The following is a 22,838-nucleotide window of genomic DNA, read 5'->3' as shown; positions in this document are numbered from 1 at the left end:
GCGGCGAGAAGACCAACTAAACCATCATTGGATTGCTGGGTTTAAGGTGGTGGAGAGTACTCCTGGCTGCAGAGATAGACACCATCTGGGGACGAGAAGACCAACGAGACCGTTATTGGATTGCTGTGTTTAAGGTGGTGGAGAGTACTCCTGGCTGCAGAGATAGACACCATCCGGGGACGAGAAGACCAACAATACCGTCATTGGATTGCTGGGGTTAAGGTGGTGGGGAGTACTCCTGGCTGCAGAGATAGATACCTGCCGGGGGGCGAGAAGACCAACAAGACCGTCACTGGATTGCTGGGGTTAAGGTGGTGGGGAGTACTCCTGGCTGCAGAGATAGACACCTGCCGTGGACGAGAGGACTAACAAGACCGTCATTGGATTGCTAGGGTTAAGGTGGTGGGGAGTACTCCTGGCTGCAGAGGTAGACACCTGCCGGGGACGAGAAGACCAACGAGACCGTCATTGGATTGCTGGGTTTAAGGTGGTGGAGAGTACTCCTGGCTGCAGAGATAGACACCATCCGGGGACGAGAAGACCAACAATACCGTCATTGTATTGCAGGGGTTAAGGTGGTGGGGAGTACTCCTGGCTGCAGAGACAGACACCTGCCGGGGGTGAGAAGACCAACTAAAACGTCATTGGATTGCTGGGGTTAAGGTAGTGGGGAGTACTCCTGGCTGCAGAGACAGACACCTGCCGGGGGCGAGAAGACCAATGAGACCATCATTGGATTGCTGGGGTTAAGGTGGTGGGGAGTACTCCTGGCTGCAGAGACAGACACCTGCCGGGGGCGAGAAGACCAACTAAACCGTCATTGGATTGCTGGGTTTAAGGTGGTGGAGAGTACTCCTGGCTGCAGAGATAGACACCATCCGTGGACGAGAAGACCAACAATACTGTCATTGTATTGCTGGGGTTAAGGTGGTGGGGAGTACTCCTGGCTGCAGAGACAGACACCTGCCGGGGGCGAGAAGACCAACTAAACCGTCATTGGATTGCTGGGGTTAAGGTAGTGGGGAGTACTCCTGGCTGCAGAGACAGACACCTGCCGGGGGCGAGAAGACCAATGAGACCATCATTGGATTGCTGGGGTTAAGGTGGTGGGGAGTACTCCTGGCTGCAGAGACAGACACCTGCCGGGGGCGAGAAGACCAACTAAACCGTCATTGGATTGCTGGGGTTAAGGTAGTGGGGAGTACTCCTGGCTTGTGCATAATACAGAGTAATTTTTTGTTTTAGGCAGAGAACCCCACTCACATGTATTTTGACAGAACGTGTGTGTGGGCCTCGTTACAGAAAAATCCCCCTCACCACCCCTCACCAGGCTTTGCCCAGAACCCACTCACTGCCCACGGAGCAATTTTTAGCTATAAAAGAAGTGACACAGAGCTACTGACCCATGACAAAGGCATCAAATCTGATATTTATGTGTTTTAATTATTAAATATAAATATCTTTCATTACTGTACAAATAAAAAATCAAATATTATCGCATCTCGCAATACACATGTCGCATATGGAAAACAAGGGTGACATATGATACAATGTGATGTCATTTAAAAACTGGAAAACTTTCTGTACAAATAACTACAAAAAAAAAAAAAAAAAAATTTTTTTTATTAAGGTCAGAAAATGAGATAGAGAGAAAAGCGTCATAAAGTTACTAGGGCTCCAGGTAAGTTGCGGGATGGAGACTTTGGGACCTGCGGCGGTTTCTAGAAAATGGCAAAAACGTCAGATGGCGTATAGAGGACATGATGTCTACAGATTATTTCTTGCTGTATAGACTTGGGAGGGATTCTGCTCCACAAACTGTAAATTCAGCCCAAATCCAGATTAACAGTCACAGAACCAAAATGAAAATTATTTCATATTAGAAACCGTAATTTGAAAGTGCAGCCACAGTCTGGAGGCAGCCATTTTGTAGCCATAACCAGCAATCAGGAGAATACAGCGGACAAAATGGCTACCATTGCTGGCACTTGCATTGTATATATATATATATATATATATATATATATATATATAGGGTTCGGTTCTGTAAAAAGGATGGGTGTCCTACAATCTGTGCTCAAATCTCATGCTATGAATGTTAAAATTAATATATTATATATATTACATATTTATAAACTAAATGTGTATATAATATACAATACTGTATATATTCTGTAGAGGAATTCCAATGACTTGCACTTAACTGGAGCCCACGGACTACTTGTATCCATGTCTTATATAGACTACATAATAAATTAATGTTACTAACCTTTAGCATTATACCCAATGAAAAGATTTGCTTTTAATTCCGTATTTGAAAGCCAAGTTCTCACAGTACTTGGTGACCTGCCTTACAGCCTGCTCCGGCCTTTAGAAGGGTTCATAAATAATAGGCAGGGTGCAAATTACTTGTTCCGAAACGGCCCTACTAAAAATCAGCTCGCCCTCTTAATCACACAGTGCTCAAGAAAGCAACTTTATAGACATATATACAGAATTTTCTTAACATACGCGTTTACTTACTAAGATATTTATACTGTACATTATAATTTTGTATTAAAAATAATATATCTGCCAAAAAAAAAAAAATCAAAACCTAACAAACCAAACCTGCAGTACATGAAAGAGCCACAGCAGGGCGCTGTTTCTCCTTAACATTTTAAAGGCATTCAGTTCAGCAGCACCCAACAGAGTCACTAAGTTTCGTTATTTTGACCTTATTCGTGCTGATCCATGCGGATTTCCTGATGCTGCTCAGTAACTGAGCTGATTTAATACTATATATTTACTAGAAAGTATGGCGCTTCCTATAGTCAGATTTTAGGGTTACTCCCATCAGTGCTCAGTTCCTGATTTCACAAGAGAAGCTGTTTTTGGACCTTCCCCAAAGAGTCTTAATTCCGTTGCGGATATGTATTCTCTTGTCCGGAAACTGGGTGGGTCTGTAGAGTTTTGCTTTTTTCAGGGAATCCGCGTTCTTGCGTGTACCCTGGGTATGAAAAGATGCTCAGTGCAGGTTCGAAAATGTCAACAGGAAGACGTAAGGAGCCATTTTGCCCCTTTTGGGCACAAGACGGCCGAGAGTCTGACGTTTCTGCCAAGTCGCAGTCCCTAATTCCTCAGCTGCGCTAGCTTGTCCAGTATGAAGTAATAAACCAGGCTCACACATGAGTTTGCATTCGCTGTTGTGCCGGTCGACCGTAGTCGCAGTGTGTCGAGAGGGAGGCGTAGGACAGGCGCGAGAGTGTCGGTCCTGATTCCAGAGTTTCAAATCGGTCTGGACGGACGTAACTGCAAAATGCCCTGGCGTAAGGTGCCGAATGAATGCCAGGTCCCGAGGGCACGTTACACGGGCCTTGCGGTATGTGGACACGCTCACTCCCTTGGCGCGGAGTGGTGGCATATCGGTGTGTATAGTCATACAGCTTGGCAGCTCCTGGCAAGGCTGGTGTGGGGCAAAGTGGGGTCAGGTTGGTAGGGGCAGAGTAGAGAGGGCGCGGAGGAGAGGAGAACTCTGGGTAAGCCACCGTTGTTGGACGGGAGTCTTCGTGAGCTCGTACCTTGTAGTAGCCATTCGTTGGGTCCTGTTGGGAATGAGTCCAGATTAATAAAATATTAAAGTACAAAGTAGAATGATGAAATCTACACAGCAGCCTCCATTAATCTTAGCATTAAAGTTCTACTTCTAACAAGGACCATTGGGACCTCGTATTCTCCCCAGCTCCAGTCATCCTCACCCTAACAGCGTACCTGAGATTCGTCGGGGATATCGCTGTGTTCTGTCTGTGACGTGCCACGAGATTCGCTGTCTGTGTGCTACGGGGAAAATAATAATACATTAATTCCAAGTATTTACTAAACCGGAATTATGTTCCCTCTGAGATGTGCGGGGAAGCAGAACCCCTGACCAGTATAACAAGGTAACAACATTTTCGTATTTCACTCCATGGTGCTCCGTTACCATAATTTCCGTCCATTTCTTTCAGCTTTACCTTCTAAAATATACCAAGCCCGATGCTGAATCACAACTAATGTGAGCGCAAGTCCAGCAGTCCGCTGCGAACGCTATGCTAAAGATATACAGTTATATTCTGGTTCGTCCGCATCTTTGAAAACGCATCGCCCTCACTGCTCCATTCGCCAGAGCAGCCTGTCATGGCTGCCACCGGCGCTCACGCCTACCCCATACCAGGTGCAGAAGATCCGTCTCAATTTGTACACTCACTACTCAGAACAGAACGCATCATTGGCGACACGCCAATGACACGCCTCAATGCACCCGCTGGCCAGATCTCTTGCTTGCGTTCTCATTGTTGTGTCCTAATTACCACCCAGAGATGCCGAATTTGCACCAGCAAACCACTCTATATGGCGCGTATGCTCACAAAAACTTGCGCGTGCAGCCGTGGACACTTGCATTATGCCGCGGCTGCATATGAAGTTGGGTGCGTCTCAGAATCAGGTCCAGTGTCTCTGTTTTCTAAAGTTGTCTTCTCTGGAAAGCTATTCTGTAGACACTCACCAAGGGTTCTTTGAGATCTTCTTCTGAATCGCTGGGGTGTCGATCACTGTGATCACTTCCCGAAACTTCCACTGCTAGAATCTGGGTGTCTTTGACGTCTGTAGAGGAGGAGAAATAACCAGAATTGAAGAGGACCGATTGAAGACCATCTACAAAATCAAGCTAGACCTGTTTAAGGCACGGCAGAGTCCTTCAGACCAGCAATCAATACGTGACATAGAGACAGCAGACAGAGAAATAAAGAACTTCAGAAAACTTGGTCACCAAGTAGGAGGACAGACAGAAAGACAGATAAATCCCTCGTAAAGTCGGCCATAAGGGACATCCAGGAGAAACCTGAGATCAACTGACGATAGAGACACATTTGTGTGGACTGAACTTCAGAGCGGGAGTCAGGAGGTCTCGAAGAGACATTCTGAGTTCAGAATATAGACAGACACACTCATCATCAACGGAGACACACCTTTCTCATTACCTTTCCGAGGCCGCCGACAGCACAGTACACAGATTGTAACCAGCACAAAGAGACAGAGTGTTCCTAAGCCCAGGGCGACCATCAGGAGCATCAGCGGCAGGGCTGCTACAAGAGAAGACAGAACAATCAGACGTCGTCCTGAAGGATGATCATCGACCACTGGTTGTGGAACAAGGAAAAAATAATTAATTGAAAGGAGATTTGCTGCCTGGTTACAACTGTACCCCATCCACAGAGCCGGGGTTATTTATAGTTATACCCAAGTACAAAGACAATACAATTTTCTAAAGGTGGAGTCCCACTTTACTTAATGTGTTACAGTAATAGGTTACGAGAGAGCTCACCTTGCTGTCTCAGAGAGATGATCGCAGAGTCCTCTCCAAATTGATTGACGGCGGTGCAATTAAACTGCACTGTGTAATCGGACAGCTCCGCCCCGTCAATAACAAGCAATGAAACTGCGCCGCTGTCTGTCACCCGCGTCTCCACCGAAAAACGTCCCAACGTGCCTTCGTCTAGGCTGTACTTATCCCAGGACCAAACCTATGGAACAACAAAATTGTGCGTGAAGAAAATATATATTTTTTTAAATGGTCTAGTACTGGGCGCTGTGTATTTTAGCCCTGGCGGCCTTTGTTCACCAACTACGAAAGCTAATCGTCAGATGGAAACGTAGGAGTGTTATAAAAATTGCATCTTCATGGTACACAAGGACACAAATATATAATGGATAGAGGAAGCACAGGATAATCACCCCCGATACTTACAATTCTCTCCGGGATTGGTATGGCCTCCACCAGGCATTCCAGCCGCGCTTTGCCTCCAAGAATGCTCTCATAGTTTAATTCACTTGTGATGACCGGTGGCCCTAAAATCAAGGACGCAAAGTCAGTAGAGCACTTGAGAACCATCCCTATCGCATGCCGACTACGACACCCCTATAAATCCCTACCGAGGAGAGATCCCTACTCAGCAGTCTAATGCCAACGTCCTCACCTCTCACAGTCAGCGTTACTTCCTTTTCCATGGTTCCTATACGGGGTACAATGGCTTTGCACACGTACGTTCCGGTATCCTCCCGGGTCACCTTGTTCAGCGACAGAGTGTTTCCGTTACTCAATACCTGGAAGAGATTAGGAAAGATTCCTTCAGGTTGGATCCACAAGATGATAGAGACTAGAAGCAATGCGCTAGCACCTCCGAATAATCGGTACAGTTAGGCACACTCCAAAAAAACACATTCCCCCCGTGGCGGCTCCTTGTAATATACTCCTGAATATATTAATCGCCAGACTTCTGCGCAATTCTAAGCAACAAGTATAAAATCACCTCTGAGGATCCTTTCTTGTTCCAGAATTGAGTTGGGGTGGGATTTCCGGTCCAACCACAGAAGAAGGAAGCATCTCCGCCCACATCTACTGTCATAGGACGAGGCTCTGTCAAGAGGCGCGGTCCAACTGTGGAAGAGAAATATCATAGGTCAGAGAGATCAGACTCCATGGACAAGTCCCACCTCGGGACTAGTGGCCACCATCTGGGCAGACGGCCATGGGTCCCAACAACGAGGGGGGTTCCTGTGATATCTTTCCATCTACTATCCTGAACAAGTGCGGGGGCCCCATTTTGGCTTTCAGTTGCACCTCACACATGCTTAGAAAACCAGCACGGGAGCCTTTGGGACAATGAATAAATATGTATTGCTGGGCCCTCCAACATTTGACTATGTATCCCTGTGATTAAGAGTTACATCGCAGCCTCAATTGGTATACCCAAATCTTCCACTTATACTAGTATAGAAGAACATTATAATAGCCAGCGGTAACCTGGGGCCACCCAGCACGTAATACTCACATAAGACGTTGACGGCGGTGCTCACGTTGGTGCTTCCCACGCTGTTAGACACTTCACAGGAGACGGGAGCGGTGAAAAAGGTGTGGTCCACCGTGACATGGTATCGGTCCTCTGAGACAGAAAGAGGTACGCCTCCCTTCGCCCAGCTGTGGAAATAAAAATACTTTTATTAGGACTGGAAATAGCAACTTTGAACACCCCCAATGCCAGCAGTAAAAATGCACCCGCCACTTTGCCAGACAGAGTGTTACAAGGGTATCCACCTTATATCCACCAGATAACTTTCATTTATTAGTTTGCATACGTCTTCCTGCAACTTGCACTTTCATCTGCGCATTTCAGTCACGTATTAATGTCATCAGGCAGTCGGGCATTTCCATTGCCCTAAGACCGGTCACCTGAAGGTGGGAAACCCCTTTTTAAGAAGAAAAAAAAAAAAAGGTAAACTCACCGATAACTTGTCACCTCTGGGTTGGAAACGGCGCTGCACAGGAAGGTGACAGAACCGCCTTCTGAGACTGTGGGGGGATCCACCGAAAGCGTCACTTTGGGGGCATCTGTAACAGGGTGAGGGTCCAGTTTAGGAAGAATCCAAGAATTAGGAAAAAAAATAGGTGGGTGGGGTATTCATGGAAGAAGGTGTAGGGTAGAGCTTCCCAATGCTCTCATACTCAGTACCTTCATCTTTAGGATTTTGCTATGTGGGAACAAGGCCAGTGAGCCAGAGTAACACACCAGTATACATGGAAAAGGTAATCCTAAAAACATGCCCTGCTGAAGATACTTGAGAAGAGGATTGAGAAGCTCTGACCTGCAGTATGTTGGGTTATATCTCAAGTTTTAAAGGTCCAGTGTTAACCAACATTACTACTTGGACTTGTGGTTCCACAACACCAGGATAACTCCAATTGGCCTGTCCTTTTATAAGAAGACACTGTCGCATTGACACTCACACTGCACGCTCAGCGTCACCGATCTCTCCCGCCCCTCCGGTAGAGCGGAGTTCCTGACCCGACACGTGTAGCTGGATCCAGCATCTGCAAAGCTCGGGGTGATCAGGAGACTGCTGATGGCATCCTCGCTCTTCCCGTCCGATAGTAGCTGCTGCGTGGGACAGTCACGTAACGAAACAAGTCAGACTTGGGGGCAGTGGGCGCCCAACACCGCAGCAAAAAAAGCTGATAGGAAACTGATAATAATAACAGGGCGTATAAATCCTCACCTTGGAGTAAATCGCCCAATCCAGGTGTTTGCCATCACGGTACCAAGTGATCTCAGCTGCCGGTTTTGCCGCAGGGGCCAGGCAGGTCAAGTTGTAGGGGGTGTCCAGGAGGACATTAAATACAGGAGCTCCACGTATCAAGGGTTCTTCAGGGGGAACTAGAACCAGGAAAGAGAGCGTCAGGGGCAGCCTGAAGGAAATATAACTCTGTAGGGTTAATTTACTTTGCAATCAATCAGCAATTAGCTTTTATCCATCTAGTGCAATTTAGCCCATGAAAACCTGTATCTGATTGGTCGCCATGTTTTTTAGAGTACAACGGAACAGCTCCCCTAGTGGTGAAATAATTATACACTTCCTTGCAGCATGAAGGGAGCTGGCACAGCAAGAAATCCCCCCCCCTGCTATAATGCTCCTTAAAACACTGATCTTGAGGGATTGTGTCGCAGAGTGACCCCCTACTCACCCAGCACGGTCAAGTGAGCCCGCTGAGACCTCAGCGCCGCTTGAGTTGCTTGGCACTCGTAGATGGCGTCGTCGTTCAACTCCACATCTTCTATGCGCAGGTTGTGCTCTCCCGAGGCGTGGTCTCCAATGATGGAGTAGCGGGACCAGCCTACATGACAAACCAGACAACACGCAACACGTTTGTAAATGATACGCATGGATAACGGCATCCTCAAGCTCCATTTTGTCTTAACTTCTCTGCAGGCGTTAACTTGTGATTCAATCAGAACATTCTGAAACCGTGCCGCGGGGAACCCGGCGGTGGTGTCACAGAGGAGAGACAGACAGGGTTTACCTGGAAGATCTCGCTCTGCTCCCAGTGCCAGACCGTCCATAGTCCACTGGACCACCCCTCGATAGCCGATCACCACGCAGGGGAGGGTCACCGACTTGCCAGCTACGATCACCTGATCCGAGGGCTGCTGAGCAAAATGAGCCCCAAAACCTGCAAGGGAAGAGACGATGGCTGAGTTTCCATACAGCTATTGGATGCTACATTTCATAGCAATTAAACTAGAGCACAGATTATTTATAGGAAAGCTACAGACACAAAAATCAAACTGAATGGACCGTGATAACGAAAAACAATAATAATAATTTTCAGATAAGAATTATGAAGATAAAAATATTGTTTGATGATAACCAGACGTTCCCCTGCCCCTCGGCGAGTGGGTGGGATGTGACACAGGTCGAGAAGCTGAGACTGCAGTCACTTGAGCTGCTTGAGAACACTATCTCCACCCCTCAGGATGTACCAGCCAATCCACATTGTGCATTTGTACACTGCAAGTCTGTCACATAGCAGTCCTACGATGTCAGCCCAGGTAGATCAGTACATCCCTCCTGACACGGCAGCAGAGCAGATACAGAGAGTATGTTGGATATTTCTAGTTATTTATAAACTGTCCACTAATAATTTCATGTATATTATTCAGCTCAGTAACACACACACACACACACACACACACACACACACACACATACGCACACACACGCACACACACACACACATTGTATATATATATATATATATATATATATACATATACACACACACACACATATATATGTAATGTAAGAATGTTTAGAATGTAAGCTCTCACGAGCAGGGCCCTCTTCCCTCATGTGCTGCTCCTTACATTTTCTTCTACTCCTTACTCCCCATTAGGGCACCTAACACGTGACTGCCAACTCCCGGCAGCTTATTGTGAGTGCTTTAATCACTATTGCAGCAATGTATATAAGTTGTGTCCTTGTCCTGTACTGTAATGTACTGTAAGTTACTTGTTTCTTGTTCACCTATTAGTTCTATGTACTATGTAAGGCGCTGCGGAACATTTGTGGTGCCATATAAATAAAGGCTAATAATAACAATAATGTATATATATATATATAAATCCAAGCAAGGGGTGGCACTCCAGGACTTGTAAAGGAATAATTAAACCAGAACTACCGTCATCAGGCATATCCCTTGGATTTATCCATACTTTGACTGTGCACCCGGGCCCGTTGGTTTGCTGGTATGGTGAGTGCTGGATCTGTGTCTATATATATATATATATAGACTGTATATATATGTACATAACCTATATGTACAGTCCTGATGAAAAGGTCCAAAGACCTTGATATGTGGATATTACTGTACTAATGTTCATTCTTTTTTAATAACATTTTTTCACGTTTCCGACAAGGAGACAAGGAGACAAGGAGACAAGGAGTGCCGCCTGTTTCTTCTGTTTGGTGAGACTATTCAGCTTCACACAAAAAAGAAAGTCTGCATATACCAATCTATAGGAGGGCACCCTGCATCTTTATATTTATTGTCCTGAGTGCCAAACTACCTCGGACTATATATATATATATATATATATATATGTATATACACACACATAAATACACACACTCCAGAGAATGTAAAGGCAAATGAGAGTTCTCCTGGACAGGTTAGAAACACATGACACAGCCACATTTATAATTATATATAATATCCGTATTGTGGACAGGAATTATCTTATCCAATGTGCCAGAAAGGCAATATACGGCGCTTATATACTGTGTCTATATACTGCGCCTGAATACCCCGGTCAGGGCATTAATTCAAACACACGTAAAAAATTAATAGGTTTAATTACCCGCACTTATGGTCAGAAAAAGTACATACATTTACATAGACATAAATACTAATACATACAGAACCTAAAGGAATATATATATATATATATATATATATATATCATACTGATAACAATATAGATAGTATTATATAAAATACAGGGAGATGATCAGACTATGTATAGGAACCATATATTACTTTCCCAAACAGGAAAAAATCCCCAGTCAGGGGTCTCCGGAGTAAAACACAAAACCAGCTTATTTCCTGATTGGTGATACATCAGATGTGATACATATTATACATAAGGAAACATTACTCTCATGTATCCAATGCAATTATTGCACTTTGTATCCAAAATAAAATCCTCCTTTGCTGCAAGTGATATGAGAAGTATACGGCAGCCCCTCAGAGCACTCATATAGCATTAGAATAAGAAGCTGCTCCCCTTGTTTTTTGGGGAGTTTTTCCTACTTGGGAAAGTAATATATGGTTCCTATACATAGTCTGATCGACTCTCTGTATTTTATATAATACTATCTATATTGTTATCAGTATGATATATATATATATATATATTCCTTTAGGTTCTGTATTTATTAGTATTTATGTCTATGTAAATGTATGTACTTTTTCTGACCATAAGTGCTGGTAATTAAACCTATTAATTTTTTACGTGTGTTTGAATTAATGCCCTGACTGGGGTATTCAGGCGCAGTATATAGGCACAGTATATAAGCACAGTATATAAGCGCAGTATATAAGCGCAGTATAAAAGCAAAGTATATAAGCACAGTATATAAGCGCAGTATATAAGCACAGTATGTAAGCGCAGTATATAGGCACAGTATATAAGCACAGTATATAAGCGCAGTATATAGGCACAGTATATAAGCGCAGTATATAGGCGCAGTATATAAGCGCAGTATATAGGCACAGTATATAAGCGCAGTATATAAGCGCAGTATATAAGCGCAGTATATAGGCGCAGTATATAAGCACAGTATATAAGCGCAGTATAAAAGCAAAGTATATAAGCACAGTATATAAGCGCAGTATATAAGCACAGTATATAAGCGCAGTATGTAAGCGCAGTATATAGGCACAGTATATAAGCACAGTATATAAGCACAGTATATAGGCACAGTATATAAGCACAGTATATAAGCGCAGTATAAAAGCAAAGTATATAAGCACAGTATATAAGCGCAGTATATAAGCAAAGTATGTAAGCACAGTATGTAAGCGCAGTATATAGGCACAGTATATAAGCGCAGTATATAAGCGCAGTATATAGGCGCAGTATATAAGCACAGTATATAAGCGCAGTATATAGGCGCAGTATATAAGCGCAGTATATAGGCACAGTATATAAGCACAGTATATAAGCGCAGTATATAGGCACAGTATATAAGCGCAGTATATAAGCGCAGTATATAAGCACAGTATATAGGCGCAGTATAAAAGCGCAGTATATAAGCGCAGTATATAGGCACAGTATATAAGCACAGTATATAAGCGCAGTATATAAGCGCAGCATAAAAGCGCAGCATATAAGTGCAGTATATAGGCGCAGGATATAAGCGCAGTATGTAAGCGCAGTATATAGGCACAGTATATAAGCGCAATATATAAGCGCAGTATATAGGCGCAGTATATAAGCACAGTATATAAGCGCAGTATATAGGCGCAGTATATAAGCGCAGTATATAAGCACAGTATATAAGCGCAGTATATAGGCACAGTATATAAGCACAGTATATAAGCGCAGTATATAGGCACAGTATATAAGCACAGTATATAAGCACAGTATATAAGCGCAGTATATAAGCGCAGTATATAAGCACAGTATATAGGCGCAGTATATAAGCGCAGTATATAAGCGCAGTATATAGGCACAGTATATAAGCGCAGTATATAAGCGCAGTATATAAGCGCAGCATAAAAGCGCAGCATATAAGCGCAGTATATAGGCGCAGTATATAGGCGCAGTATATAAGCGCAGTATGTAAGCGCAGTATAAAAGCGCAGTATGCAAGCGCAGTATGTAAGCGCAGTATGTAAGCGCAGTATATAGGCGCAATATATAGGCGCAGTATATAGGCGCAGTATATAAGCGCAGTATATAAGCGCAGTATGTAGGCGCAGTATGTAGGCGCAGTATATAAGCGCAGTATATAAGCGCAGTATATAGGCGCAGTATATAAGCGCAGTATATAGGCACAGTATATAGGCGCAGTATATAAGCGCAGTATATAAGCGCAGTATATAAGCGCAGTATATAAGGGCAGTATGTAGGCGCAGTATGTAGGCGCAGTATATAAGCGCAGTATATAAGCGCAGTATATAGGCGCAGTATATAAGCGCAGTATGTAAGCGCAGTATGTAAGCGCAGTATGTAAGCGCAGTATATAGGCGCAGTATATAAGCGCAGTATATAAGCGCAATATATAAGCGAAGTATATAAGCGCAGTATATAAGCGCAGTATATAAGCGCAGTATGTAGGCACAGTATATAGGAGCAGTATATAAGCGCAGTATATAAGAGCAGTATATAGGCGCAGTATATAAGCACAGTATATAGGCGCAGTATATAAGCGCAGTATATAGGCGCAGTATATAAGCGCAGTATATAGGCACAGTATATAAGCGCAGTATATAAGCGCAGTATGTAAGCGCAGTATGTAAGCGGAGTATATAAGCGCAGTATATAAGCGGAGTATATAAGCACAGTATATAAGCGCAGTATAAAAGCGCAGTATATAAGCGCAGCATAAAAGCGCAGCATATAAGCGCAGTATGTAAGCGCAGTATATAAGCGCAGTATAAAAGCGCAGTATGTAAGCGCAGTATGTAAGCGCAGTATGTAAGCGCAGTATATAGGCGCAATATATAGGCGCAGTATATAGGCGCAGTATATAAGCGCAGTATATAAGCGCAGTATGTAGGCGCAGTATGTAGGCGCAGTATATAAGCGCAGTATATAAGCGCAGTATATAGGCGCAGTATGTAAGCGCAGTATGTAGGCGCAGTATGTAGGCGCAGTATATAAGCGCAGTATATAGGCGCAGTATATTGGCGCAGTATATAGGCGCAGTATATAAGCGAAGTATATAAGCGCAGTATATAAGCGCAGTATATAGGCGCAGTATATAAGCGCAGTATATAAGCGCAATATATAAGCGCAGTATATAGGCGCACTATATAAGCGCAGTATATAAGCGCAGTATATAAGCGGAGTATATAAGCGCAGTATATAGGCGCAGTATATAGGCGCAGTATATAAGCGCAGTATATAGGCGCAGTATATAGGCGCAGTATATAAGCACAGTATATAAGCGCAGTATATAAGCGCAGTATATAAGCGCAGTATGTAAGGGCAGTATGTAGGCGCAGTATGTAGGCGCAGTATATAAGCGCAGTATATAAGCGCAGTATATAGGCGCAGTATATAGGCGCAGTATGTAAGCGCAGTATGTAGGCGCAGTATGTAGGCGCAGTATATAAGCGCAGTATATAAGCGCAGTATATAGGCGCAGTATATAGGCGCAGTATGTAAGCGCAGTATGTAAGCGCAGTATGTAAGCACAGTATAAAAGTGCAGTATGTAAGCGCAGTATGTAAGCGCAGTATATAAGCACAGTATATAAGCACAGTATATAATATAAGCGCAGTATATAAGCACAATATATAAGCACAGTATATAAGCGCAGTATATAGGCGCAGTATATAGGCGCAGTATATAAGCGCAGTATATAAGCGCAGTATATAGGCGCAGTATATAAGCGCAGTATATAAGCGGAGTATATAAGCGCAGTATATAAGCGCAGTATATAGGCGCAGTATATAGGCGCAGTATATAAGCACAGTATATAAGCGCAGTATATAGGCGCAGTATATAAGCACAGTATATAGGCGCAGTATATAGGCGCAGTATATAGGCGCAGTATATAAGCGCAGTATATAAGCACAGTATATAAGCGCAGTATATAAGCGCAGTATATAAGCGCAGTATATAGGCGCAGTATATAAGCACAGTATATAAGCGCAGTATATAGGCACAGTATATAAGCACAGTATATAAGCACAGTATATAAGCGCAGTATATAGGCACAGTATATAAGCACAGTATATAAGCACAGTATATAGGCGTAGTATATAAGCGCAGTATATAAGCGCAATATATAAGCGCAGTATATAAGCGCAGTATATAGGCGCAGTATATAAGCGCAGTATATAAGCGCAGTATATAAGCGGAGTATATAGGCGCAGTATATAAGCGCAGTATATAGGCGCAGTATATAGGCGCACTATATAAGCGCAGTATATAAGCGCAGTATATAGGCGCAGTATATAAGCGCAGTATATAAGCGCAGTATATAAGCGGAGTATATAGGCGCAGTATATAAGCGCAGTATATAGGCGCAGTATATAGGCGCAGTATATAAGCGCAGTATATAAGCGCAGTATATAGGTGCAGGATATAAGCGCAGTATATAAGCGCAGTATATAGGCGCAGTATATAGGCGCAGTATATAAGCACAGTATATAAGCGCAGTATATAGGCGCAGTATATAAGCGCAGTATATAAGCGCAGTATATAAGCGCAGTATATAGGCGCAGTATATAGGCGCAGTATATAAGCGCAGTATATAAGCGCAGTATATAGGCGCAGTATATAAGCGCAGTATATAAGCGGAGTATATAGGCGCAGTATATAAGCGCAGTATATAGGCGCAGTATATAGGCGCAGTATATAAGCACAGTATATAAGCGCAGTATATAGGTGCAGTATATAAGCGCAGTATATAAGCGCAGTATATAAGCGGAGTATATAGTCGCAGTATAAAAGCGCAGTATATAGGCGCAGTATATAGGCGCAGTATATAGGCGCAGTATATAAGCGCAGTATATAGGTGTAGTATATAAGCGCAGTATATAAGCGCAGTATATAGGCGCAGTATATAGGCGCAGTATATAAGCACAGTATATAAGCGCAGTATATAGGCGCAGTATATAAGCGCAGTATATAAGCGCAGTATATAAGCGCAGCATAAAAGCGCAGCATATAAGCGCAGTATATAGGCGCAGTATATAGGCGCAGTATATAGGCGCAGTATATAAGCGCAGTATGTAAGCGCAGTATAAAAGCGCAGTATGCAAGCGCAGTATGTAAGCGCAGTATATAGGCGCAGTATATAGGCGCAGTATATAGGCGCAGTATATAGGCGCAGTATATAGGCGCAGTATATAAGCGCAGTATATAAGCGCAGTATATAGGCGCAGTATATAAGCGCAGTATATAGGCACAGTATATAGGCGCAGTATATAAGCGCAGTATATAAGCGCAGTATATAAGCGCAGTATATAAGGGCAGTATGTAGGCGCAGTATGTAGGCGCAGTATATAAGCGCAGTATATAAGCGCAGTATATAGGCGAAGTATATAAGTGCAGTATGTAAGCGCAGTATGTAAGCGCAGTATATAGGCGCAGTATATAAGCGCAGTATATAAGCGCAATATATAAGCGAAGTATATAAGCGCAGTATATAAGCGCAGTATATAAGCGCAGTATGTAGGCACAGTATATAGGCGCAGTATATAAGCGCAGTATATAAGAGCAGTATATAGGCGCAGTATATAAGCACAGTATATAAGCACAGTATATAGGCGCAGTATATAAGCGCAGTATATAGGCGCAGTATATAAGCGCAGTATATAGGCGCAGTATATAAGCGCAGTATGTAAGCGCAGTATGTAAGCGCAGTATGTAAGCGCAGTATATAAGCGCAGTATATAAGCGGAATATATAAGCACAGTATATAAGCGCAGTATAAAAGCGCAGTATATAAGCGCAGCATAAAAGCGCAGCATGTAAGCGCAGTATATAAGCGCAGTATAAAAGCGCAGTATGTAAGCGCAGTATGTAAGCGCAGTATATAGGCGCAATATATAGGCGCAGTATATAAGCGCAGTATATAAGCGCAGTATGTAGGCGCAGTATGTAGGCGCAGTATATAAGCGCAGTATATAAGCGCAGTATATAGGCGCAGTATGTAAGCGCAGTATGTAGGCGCAGTATATAAGCGCAGTATATAGGCGCAGTATATAGGCGCAGTATATAAGCGCAGTATATAAGCGCAGTATATAGGCGCAGTATATAAGTGCAGTATATAAGCGCACTATATAAGCGCAGTATATAAGCGCAGTATATAAGCGGAGTATATAAGCGCAGTATATAAGTGCAGTATATAGGCGCAGTATATAGGCGCAGTATATAAGCGCAGTATATAGGCGCAGTATATAGGCGCAGTATATAAGCACAGTATATAAGCGCAGTATATAAGCGCAGTATGTAAGCGCAGTATGTAAGGGCAGTATGTAGGCGCAGTATGTAGGCGCAGTATATAAGCGCAGTATATAAGCGCAGTACATAGGCGCAGTATATAGGCGCAGTATGTAAGCGCAGTATGTAGGCGCAGTATGTAGGCGCAGTATATAAGCGCAGTATATAAGCGCAGTATATAGGCGCAGTATATAGGCGCAGTATGTAAGCGCAGTATGTAAGCGCAGTATGTAAGCACAGTATAAAAGTGCAGTATGTAAGCGCAGTATGTAAGCGCAGTATATAAGCACAGTATATAATATAAGCGCAGTATATAAGCACAATATATAAGCGCAGTATATAGGCGCAGTATATAGGCGTAGTATATAAGCGCAGTATATAAGCGCAATATATAAGCGCAGTATATAAGCGCAGTATATAGGCGCAGTATATAAGCGCAGTATATAAGCGCAGTATATAAGTGGATTATATAAGCGCAGTATATAAGCGCAGTATATAGGCGCAGTATATAGGCGCAGTATATAAGCACAGTATATAAGCGCAGTATATAGGCGCAGTATATAAGCGCAGTATATAGACGCAGTATATAGGCGCAGTATATAGGCGCAGTATATAAGCACAGTATATAAGCGCAGTATATAAGCGCAGTATATAAGCGCAGTATATAAGCACAGTATATAGGCACAGTATATAAGCACAGTATATAAGCGCAGTATATAGGCACAGTATATAAGCACAGTATATAAGCACAGTATATAAGCGCAGTATATAGTCACAGTATATAAGCACAGTATATAAGCACAGTATATAGGCGTAGTATATAAACGCAGTATATAAGCGCAATATATAAGCGCAGTATATAAGCGCAGTATATAGGCGCAGTATATAAGCGCAGTATATAAGCGCAGTATATAAGCGGAGTATATAGGCGCAGTATATAAGCGCAGTATATAGGCGCAGTATATAGGCGCAGTATATAAGCGCAGTATATAAGCGCAGTATATAGGTGCAGTATATAAGCGCAGTATATAAGCGCAGTATATAAGCGGAGTATATAGGCGCAGTATATAAGCGCAGTATATAGGCGCAGTATATAGGCGCAGTATATAAGCGCAGTATATAAGCGCAGTATATAGGTGCAGTATATAAGCGCAGTATATAAGCGCAGTATATAGGCGCAGTATATAGGCGCAGTATATAAGCACAGTATATAAGCACAGTATATAGGCGCAGTATATAAGCGCAGTATATAAGCGCAGTATATAAGCACAGTATATAAGCACAGTATATAGGCGCAGTATATAAGCGCAGTATATAAGCGCAGTATATAAGTGCAGTATATAAGCGCAGTATATAAGCGCAGTATATAAGCACAGTATATAAGCACAGTATATAAGCGCAGTATATAAGCGCAGTATATAAGCACAGTATATAAGCACAGTATATAAGCGCAGTATATAAGCGCAGTATATAGGCACAGTATATAAGCGCAGTATATAAGCGCAGTATATAGGCACAGTATATAAGCACAGTATATAAGCGCAGTATATAAGCGCAGTATATAAGCACAGTATATAAGCGCAGTATATAGGCGCAGTATATAAGCGCAGTATATAAGCGCAGTATATAAGCACAGTATATAAGCGCAGTATATAAGCACAGTATATAAGCACAGTATATAGGCGCAGTATATAAGCGCAGTATATAAGCACAGTATATAAGCACAGTATATAAGCGCAGTATATAAGCGCAGTATATAAGCGCAGTATATAAGCACAGTATATAAGCACAGTATATAGGCACAGTATATAAGCGCAGTATATAAGCGCAGTATATAGGCGCAGTATATAAGCGCAGTATATAAGCGCAGTATATAAGCACAGTATATAAGCACAGTATATAGGCGCAGTATATAAGCGCAGTATATAAGCACAGTATATAAGCGCAGTATATAAGCGCAGTATATAAGCGCAGTATATAAGCACAGTATATAAGCACAGTATATAAGCGCAGTATATAAGCGCAGTATATAGGCGCAGTATATAAGCGCAGTATATAAGCGCAGTATATAAGCGCAGTATATAAGTGCAGTATATAGGCGCAGTATATAAGCGCAGTATATAAGCGCAGTATATAAGCACAGTATATAAGCACAGTATATAGGCGCAGTATATAAGCGCAGTATATAAGCACAGTATATAAGCACAGTATATAAGCACAGTATATAAGCGCAGTATATAAGCGCAGTATATAAGCACAGTATATAAGCGCAGTATATAAGCGCAGTATATAGGCACAGTATATAAGCGCAGTATATAAGCGCAGTATATAGGCGCAGTATATAAGCACAGTATATAAGTGCAGTATATAAGCGCAGTATATAAGCGCAGTATATAAGCACAGTATATAAGCACAGTATATAGGCGCAGTATATAAGCGCAGTATATAAGCACAGTATATAAGCACAGTATATAAGCACAGTATATAAGCGCAGTATAACACCTCTTTCTTACTGCTGTATAAATACTGGTTTCCCTGATCTGGGTAAGCGCTGATGATTTTTCTTACTTTTATCCAATGCGTCCGTCTGTTTCCGCTGGCAGGTTATATCTCCCACTTCCGATGCACCCAGCCAAAACTCCGCAAGTCACACAGGCCGGGGTTCTGGAAGTTCTCAGGCATAAAGGTGTTTCCGGAGAAATTAACATTTTCTTTTTCCCCACGATGCTTTGTTGTTTTTTTTTGACGTAAGATGAGTTAAAGACTTTTCACTGACTTTTTCATAGACCTGTTTCCTGCTCGGCGTACGGAAGGGAAGTTGCCTTAAGCAAGAAGCAAATTCAGGAGCGTATGGATACAGCAAGGTGCGGGTGTGTTATCAGCTAGACCAGGGAAGGCGCACTGACTGTACTTACCTACTATCGAAAAAGCATTTCAGGGAGATTGTGAAAAAAACACCTATGAGTGCGGTGGTAAAGTGGGCGTGTACTGCTAGATCTGAGAGGCGTGTCATACATGTAATACGCGTGTACTGCTAGATCTGGGAGGCGTGTCATACATGTGATAGGCGTGTACTGCTACATCTGAGAGGCATGTCGTACATGTGATAGGCATGTACTGCTACATCTGAGAGGCGTGTCATACATGTGATAAGCGTGTACTGCTACATCTGAGAGGCGTGTCATACATGTGATAAGCGTGTACTGCTAGATCTGCGAGGCGTGTCATACATGTGATAAGCGTGTACTGCTACATCTGAGAGGCGTGTCATACATGTGATAAGCGTGTACTGCTACATCTGAGAGGCGTGTCATAAAACTGATTCACATCCTAATGTAAAAATGAGCCCCAAAGCAGTTAGTAAGATCTATTTGTTGATGAAATCACACTGACTTTTCAGAAAATGCATGTAGCCATAGGGATCATTGTGCCTTATATGACCAATGCAATGTTTTAATATAACAGCTACATAATGGGGGTAAGGTGCAATCAGGGAGATTATTAGACTCTTCAGGGAGACAGGGAGATTGCTGCTATTTCAGGGAGTCTCCCTGAAAATGAGGGAGAGTTGTCAAGTATGAGGGACTAGCTACCTGCGCTTCTCCAGATGTTGTAGGCAATATGGCACTCTAGTGTCAGGAATGCAGGGAGTTGTAGTTCTACTACCGCTGGAGAGCCTCAGCTCACCCACTTCTAGCTGAAAGTTCTGGAAATTACTATTTTAGATGCACACAAATGTTCTGGAAATCACTTAAAATAAAATTCCTATAAATCTGACCCCAAGATGCGCTGAGATGACCAGGATTTGATACAGGTTTATTAACCCCTTGTTTCCTCAGTGCATTTGAGTTATTGCATCATTAGATTGCTAGCTGTGCGTTATTAGAGGTTTATTTGCATAGACCTCATTCATTCCTTCATTCATTCAGATAAACTGTAAAACAATTCCTGGATATTTGTACAACAGCTGCCTGGTAACAATTCTCCCCATCACCTGCAGTCAAAGTAACCAGGGGCAGAAGGGTTGCAATGCCCTGATCCTAAGGCTGTTCTCATACAGTATCGACTATATATACAGAAGCACATTTATACCACCTGAGAGACTGGCCTGCGGATGTGGCCAATGCTCTTCCCCAATACCCACAGATCAGTATAACAAGGCAGCCCACTGCTGCTGGAGCCCTGTGCAACTGCACACACTGCCACACCGATAGCCACGTTTATACACACTGCCACACCGATAGCCACGTTTATACACACTGCCACACCGATAGCCACGTTTATACACACTGCCACACCGATAGCCATGTTTATACACACTGCCACACCGATAGCCATGTTTATACACACTGCCACACCGATAACCAGGTTTAAACACACTGCCACACCGATAGCCATGTTTATACACACTGCCACACCGATAGCCACGTTTATACACACTGCCACACCGATAGCCATGTTTATACACACTGCCACACCGATAGCCACTTTTATACGCACTGCCACACCGATAGCCACGTTTATACACACTGCCACTGATAGCCACGTTTATACACACTGCCACACCGAAGACCATGTTTATACACACTGCCACACCGATAGCCACGTTTATACACATTGCCACACAGATAGCCACGTTTATACACACTGCCACACCGATGGCCACGTTTATACACACTGCCACAACGATAGCCACATTTATACACAGTGCCACACCGATAGCCACGTTTATACACACTGCCACACCGATATCCACGTTTATACACACTGCCACACCGAGAGCCACGTTTATACACACTGCCACACCGATAGCCACGTTTATACACACTTATTGCACCTATGCTATTAGGAAAAGTGCAAATTGTCGACCGCAAACATCCAACTTAAGTTCATTAATCTATAGCTTATAAACTAAGACAAATCTTTTACACGCTAAGTGAAATACAATATGTTGTCTGTAAAGAATCACATGTTTAAGAACATATTGGGCAGAGTTTATTCTAACTTGTCCCCATATGATTTACGTCCCCCCCACCTCTCTAAAAAAAGACTCAGTCATCTATCTATTGAAAGAATCCCGCTCTGAATGAGCCCGTCTCTGTGGGTGTTTGTCTCTTTGTGTCCCTGGCTGTCTCTTAAGCCTCTTCCTGTCCCCTGAGTGGCTTTAACAGATTTTTAAAAGCTGTTTTTCTAGAGTTAATCCACTTTCCCTCTTTTCATGCTTTCTGTGCCTTTGTGTACACTGACAGCATGGGGGTGAATGAGGGCCGGGGGAAGGGGGGGTGGGGAGGGGAGGGGGGGCACATGCCCTAATCTCCTAGTTTGCAGAGAAAAGACCCATGGGGTGATGAAAAAAGGGGGTTAACCCCAAATCTACTGGAAAGAAGTTCAAATACTTTCATTATTACCCCCGATACCACAAACTACGGCAGATTCACTACAAGCTGCTCTGTGCAGGTGACAATGTGCGCAATGTGAGTGCTAGCTCTTTGGTATTTTAACCCCCCACCCCCCTCCTCCTCCCTGTTCCATAAACCACCAGCCTGTGGGGGGTTGAGCTGTGTTAAGTGGAAGTTAATGCACCATATGGTGTGTTTAGGAGACAGTTTGTCCTGTGTTCTCTGTGATAAGTTTATTGGAGCGTGAGGGACCCTATTCACTGATATGGTGCAGGGGTCTTCCCTCAACACAGGGGCAGAGGGGGGGCATGGGCAAACAGGGAGGAATTGTGTGTGAGAACTGAACCAGACAATGTGTAAGGGGTCCGTGTACCCCGTGTAATACACCAGCACCACACAACAGAAG

The 22,838-nt window shown here is 43.2% G+C and overlaps 1 protein-coding gene across 2 annotated transcripts in view; it reads right to left on the bottom strand.

The window, feature by feature from the left end:
- Positions 1 to 1,500: 1,500 nt before the first annotated feature.
- Positions 1,501 to 22,838, bottom strand: part of KIRREL2 (kirre like nephrin family adhesion molecule 2) — a 31,242-nt gene continuing 9,904 nt past the window's right edge. The window contains exons 2-15 of one of the 2 annotated variants that reach the window (XM_088459335.1): positions 8,873 to 9,022; positions 8,537 to 8,686; positions 8,071 to 8,228; positions 7,802 to 7,952; positions 7,300 to 7,405; positions 6,849 to 6,994; positions 6,327 to 6,454; positions 5,994 to 6,120; positions 5,765 to 5,865; positions 5,342 to 5,540; positions 4,986 to 5,102; positions 4,523 to 4,620; positions 3,751 to 3,816; positions 1,501 to 3,584 (exon numbers count right to left, since the gene is read on the bottom strand). In XM_088459335.1, coding sequence (XP_088315461.1) covers positions 3,162 to 3,584; positions 3,751 to 3,816; positions 4,523 to 4,620; positions 4,986 to 5,102; positions 5,342 to 5,540; positions 5,765 to 5,865; positions 5,994 to 6,120; positions 6,327 to 6,454; positions 6,849 to 6,994; positions 7,300 to 7,405; positions 7,802 to 7,952; positions 8,071 to 8,228; positions 8,537 to 8,686; positions 8,873 to 9,022 — 2,120 coding nt within the window. In that variant the 3' untranslated portion in view covers positions 1,501 to 3,161. The remainder of the gene's footprint in view (positions 3,585 to 3,750; positions 3,817 to 4,522; positions 4,621 to 4,985; positions 5,103 to 5,341; positions 5,541 to 5,764; positions 5,866 to 5,993; positions 6,121 to 6,326; positions 6,455 to 6,848; positions 6,995 to 7,299; positions 7,406 to 7,801; positions 7,953 to 8,070; positions 8,229 to 8,536; positions 8,687 to 8,872; positions 9,023 to 22,838) is intronic. The other variant, XM_088459336.1, reaches the window with a different exon arrangement.

This window comes from Taudactylus pleione, unplaced genomic scaffold (genome assembly GCF_031769625.1).
Source record: "Taudactylus pleione unplaced genomic scaffold, aTauple2 ptg000906l, whole genome shotgun sequence".
Classification (NCBI taxonomy): domain Eukaryota; kingdom Metazoa; phylum Chordata; class Amphibia; order Anura; family Myobatrachidae; genus Taudactylus; species Taudactylus pleione.
Note: the sequence above shows the minus strand (reverse complement) of the source record. Positions and strands in the feature narration are given on the sequence as shown.